General features: G+C 36.7%; 1 protein-coding gene across 2 annotated transcripts in view; it reads left to right on the top strand.

The window, feature by feature from the left end:
* The window catches only part of DISC1 (disrupted in schizophrenia 1), a 173,725-nt gene that overhangs the window by 55,402 nt on the left and 113,379 nt on the right, over positions 1-4,944 (top strand). For both annotated transcript variants that reach the window (XR_001865580.1, XM_017745360.1), the window contains exon 6: positions 2,628-2,682. Coding sequence is in view for 1 of the 2 variants with exons in the window: in XM_017745360.1 (XP_017600849.1) it covers positions 2,628-2,682 (55 nt within the window). In the remaining variant the exon portion in view is untranslated. The remainder of the gene's footprint in view (positions 1-2,627; positions 2,683-4,944) is intronic.

Genomic DNA, 4,944 nt, shown 5'->3' with positions numbered 1-4,944 from the left:
CATTCCTGTGATATCATTCTGAAGGCTAACAAGGATTCGAAAGAGAGTACTACTGTGAAATTCATACAATAAATAATACAAATACACTTGTAAGAGTCTTTGTGAATGCTGTATCTCTAATAAAAGGATCTTTAGTTTTGAGTCCCTGGTTAATCCAGCTATCACTAGCTTGTGTCACATTAATTGCTTACTAATGATATCCTTTATTGATATAGGTCAGGTTAATATAAAATTCCATTAAAACTATAGTTCTGCAAAATTATCTTAAAACTGTAGTTCTGGTGTCATTGAAATGGCAGTATTTGATTCCTTATTTATTTTTCAGTGACTTGTTAGAGACTCATAGAAAAGAAATCTGGGTATAGAGTGTTTTTTCCCACTTAGCACCTGGTCCTGAGAGTCTGCATGGGCTTGTGTACCTTGTTAGCAACACAGATTTGACAACTGGGTCCTAGCTTGCAGTGCTGTTCTGGATGCATTGTTTCAAAAGAAGTTAAAAATTGATCTCTGTTCCAGTTAGCTGTGTGAGTTCTGCAGAGCAGTGAAATGTATGAACCTGGGGCGGCTTTCTGCGAGGAAAGTAAACAGAAAAGAGGAAGAGCACACAGAAGGTATTTGTTGGATAGAGTTGCCAGCTATATACTGTTGTTCTTCTGGCTATAACTGCACTTTACATTTTATTATGGGCTGGGTCTTTTGAGTTGAATTTTATAAGGCAGTTTCAATACAATTGGGTCAGTCACCCATTACTCATTCAATTACACACTGCAGCCTTGCTGCTGCTCTTTGACTTCTGTACACAAAGCCCATCTTTTTTTTTACATAACCTGACCAGCTCAGATGCCAATTGTAGGAGATGCTGAAAGTCACTGGGAGCTCCAAAGCATAAGAAAAGAAATGGCTAAATAGTTCATTCCCTCTGGCATGCCCAGAGGCAAGCAGGGAGCTGATAATGGCATCATTACACATGCAATACTTTGTGTTTTGCACATATATTGCTGTAGAAAAGGGAGAAAATTGAGACTGCTATGTGGGAAATGTCATTAAACTTTTACATAGGAAGGCAGCTGCATTTCTGTTTGTTGCATTTCACAGGTGCTGGGGTGGTAATGAGGTGACAGGCCTTGCTGGGCTGTAGATAGAAAAGGTGTGTGCTCCATGAAGCCGGGTATTAGGATAGCGATGCAAATGGATGCCTCGTTAATGTGATTAAGTGATGTGCTGAATTCTGCCTCTGAGGCTATTTCACTCCTGCGTGCAGTTGGGCAAGATGGTCCAACCAGCCTTTCTGTAGGTGATCAGTAGCTGAGTGCAAGTCCAACGTCACATGCTTTGGGATTCAGGCTCATGAAAATGCTGACTCTTGAAATAGGGCTCAGTAAGTGCTGTGCTTAGAAAATAAGAGCAGGTTCTCAAAAGAAAACTGAAATGCATAGAAAAGAGAAATGCACAGGCAGCAGAAACTGTGTGCATGTCAAAACAGGCACTCAGTCATAGTGTGCTTTCTGAATAACAGTGGCTTGTGTTTCTTCCACTTGTAAGATGAATGCAACACTGCCTTACCATGCAAGAGTATCGTTGAAATAAATCCAGTGATGTCTCTGAAATGTTTGGATATTTCAGTGCCAAACACTAGAGAAAAGCTCAGAAATAAATTAATAGTTCTTATTTGGGAAAAACAGTAATGGTAGATCATGAAAGAAGTAGAGGTTTTGTAACACAGGTGTGAGGAAAAATTGAGATGCTGCTAATGGAGAGTGCTGTCATGTACACAGAATCGAGGTGTTTGACAGAAAAGAAAGTAGCATGTGATAAAGTAATTGAACACTGCATAAAAAGTGTATTCCTCCTAAGCCAGAGAGAGAGGAGTATTAAAGTTGCAAAAAATAATCTCTCTCCAAACTCCTGATGTTTGATTTGACTTGGATTTTTGAACTTCATGTTAAAAATGTAAATGGTGAATTTATTTACAAGAACCAAAGGCAAAGGTTTACTTTAGATTTGGTAATATAAAAGTAGGAAACCTACTTGCTTATAATATGTGGAAGAAAACCTTGAATTTGTTCATACAAGCATGGGTGATGCCTCAATTTCAGCCCACTGTTCCATCAATTTGATACATATATTTGGTAGGTTTTTTGGATCTGAAGAAACTGAGTACTGGTATTTCACGTAAAATTACTGTGAGAACAAGTGACTGTAGTTGAACTTTTTCTGGTAGAGGTGAAAACTGAGTTGTAAGAGGATAGTAAACTGCCAATTCTTTGTGTCAGAAACGCCTTTGTGTTAGGTGTTTGGATGATAGTCTAGCAAAGCACTAGTCCTGGACATTGCCAGGAACTTCTAAGACATTACGATTACACAAATAATTGTAATTATGTTTCAAATGGTAAGTAAAAGCTGTATACTCATTAATAAAGAACTGTAAAGGTGCTGTTAGTCACTAGCAACCCTGAAACTAGGTGTAGTTTTTATCTTGGTTTTATGTTGGCTCTGTTGTGTTTGTACGAGTCAGTTTAACACTTCTGTATGAAAATGTGTCTTCTGTAGCAGACTGTGTTGAGCAGAGGTTAACTTTATTTTATTCTACTTATTTATTTTATTTATTTTATTTTAATTCCTTCTAGCCTTCAGGAGAAAGAACAAATGTTCAGCATGTCCATTAAAGAAACTACTGCCAAAGTAAGTACACGTTTTCAGTTCTTCAGAATGTTTTCGGAAGCAGATCACAGCTTGCATCTTAATAAATTGTCTTTGTTTTGGAAGTTGGTTTTGTGGTGTTCCTTCTAAGAAGATTTTGCACATAAATATTTTTAAGCATACACTGGAAAGCCCTCCCCAACTTTTTGTTTGAACAGGTCACAGAGATTATAATACTTCAGGATGCAGATGGAGTAATCTCTTCTTTCTTGGCTTTTTTACTAGTGATCAGTCCTCTTGCTCAGGTCTCTATTCAGGAACAGACTCAGCTTCATGAAATCATGGTCATAGCTGAATGTTTTAGCTCTTAATACAGAGTCTCTTACTTTCCTCTCTAACCGGTTTTGTTGATGTAAAGGGAAGAGCATAAACTAAGTACCTCTTTTCCCAACCATTTCACTAATAATCTAGCTAGCAATCTCATTTTCATACCCCTTTAAAAATACAAAGAAAAGTGATATAGTATATTCAGCATAATTTTTGTTTCTAACCAGAAATGTTAATACTTTTTCCTAATTTTTCTTATTTCATGGGCTCCTCTCAAGAAATATAACACTGAAATTTAATTTCAGAATGGCTCAGTTGCTCCATGAATGCTCTAAAAAAAAAGTTCCATTTGCTCTAGCTTATTCACATAGATCTGTATGAAACAGGGAGCGAAAAATATTTCTGGGTTTTGATTAATAATGAATTTCTACTCTGAAATAAACTTACTTTTCATGTTCTTTCTCTAATAGCACTCACCTAAATCAGTAAAACTTTTGTCTATAATCTCTTCTTCCTAATCATCTTGACCAACATTTTCACTGTGTACTGTTAAAAAGATAATTTGAAGCTTTGCATCTCATTATCATTCCTTCCTTCTCTTCCACTTTGAGCTCCTTTTCTTTATTCTTTGCTTAGACCCACATCTTGAGAAAGTTCATACAGACTATTATGATGATTCCCCCTGTATTTTTTAAATGACTATGAATGAAGTATCAAGGAAATTATTGTAACTGCCCTACAGCTCATCTACTAAAATGAATGAGACATTCAGTAGCTCAATGTGATGTTTCAAGTGTTGTTTCAAGCTATTTGCAAGCTAAACCATAAGGTATGGAATTTGCCTTTTCCCCAGAAAATGTCTCATGAGGTTTTAATTTATCACCATAGTATCTAGAGACCTTTTCAATAACAGCTGAAACATTGGGTAACAGTAGAGAAGTCTGTGAGGTAGAATTTCACAGCTTGCTTTTTTTCTTTAAATTTTCAATAGATAAAATACTATTTTAATTTTATTCCATTCCTATGTGATTACTTTTATTTGTTATGGAAGATAAATAGGAAGCATGTAGTGAGACTCCTCCAAATAATTTCCTATTTTGTTTATTCAGATCATCTCATCCTATTATTTTCATCTCAAAATAAATAGAGCTGGTCTTTGAAACAGTTTTATTGTATGGTGAAAGCATTCCTTTGTCAAAGGTCTTTCCTTTTCCCCCCGTGCCTCTGGCATTTCTATGGCCTTTTCTGCCTCATCTCTCTTGTTTTCAGCTGTGGCTGCAAAAGCTAACTTTTGCCTGCTAATGAAGGGAACACTGTCCCCTATTCAACACCTTCCTTCAGAAATTAATATCTGCTTTCCTTAATGGCAAGATTGTGCTGTGTGGGAGACCAGGTAGACAGTTCCTTCCTTTAGGCATCATTAGCAAAATTTCTTTATCTTTTCGAAGGTGCTGTTATAAAGAAATATGAAGGTTACTCAAAACTTCTTTTCTCTTGAGATGATTGGAGAGAGAGGGTCAATTCCAGTACTTTAGTTGCTGTCCTTGTCCCTGTTTTTGCCACTTTAGATTAACATCATACGCTGGAAAGATGGAAGAGGATGACAATGGACAAACTTGCCTTTGATATTTTGCTGCTTTTCATCTTGATTCCGCATATCTTTGCTAACCAGCTTCCTACTGGTTTCAGATAGACTGCTTTGTCGAGTAACGTTTGCATCTGAACGCAGATTAGTAAGGTATATTTCTAAACAAGAGGCTTTTTTTTTTTTTTTTAAAAACCCTCTGCTTTAAAAAAACCTCAGAAACCACTGAAGAGGATTTTTAAATAGATACAGTAATACTTGGCTGCAAAACCACTTTCCTGAAACTGAAAGAGTTTTTTTAGACTTTGAGCTTGTTGAGCTTTTTTTTGAGCTTGTTGGTCTGTGGGTCACAGCAGAGCTGGTCACTGAGAGCAGGGCAAGAGCATTGCTGA

Source organism: Corvus brachyrhynchos, unplaced genomic scaffold (assembly GCF_000691975.1).
Source record: "Corvus brachyrhynchos isolate BGI_N302 unplaced genomic scaffold, ASM69197v1 scaffold70, whole genome shotgun sequence".
In the NCBI taxonomy this organism is placed as follows: Eukaryota; Metazoa; Chordata; class Aves; order Passeriformes; family Corvidae; genus Corvus; species Corvus brachyrhynchos.
This window is presented reverse-complemented; position numbering and strand designations above follow the sequence as displayed.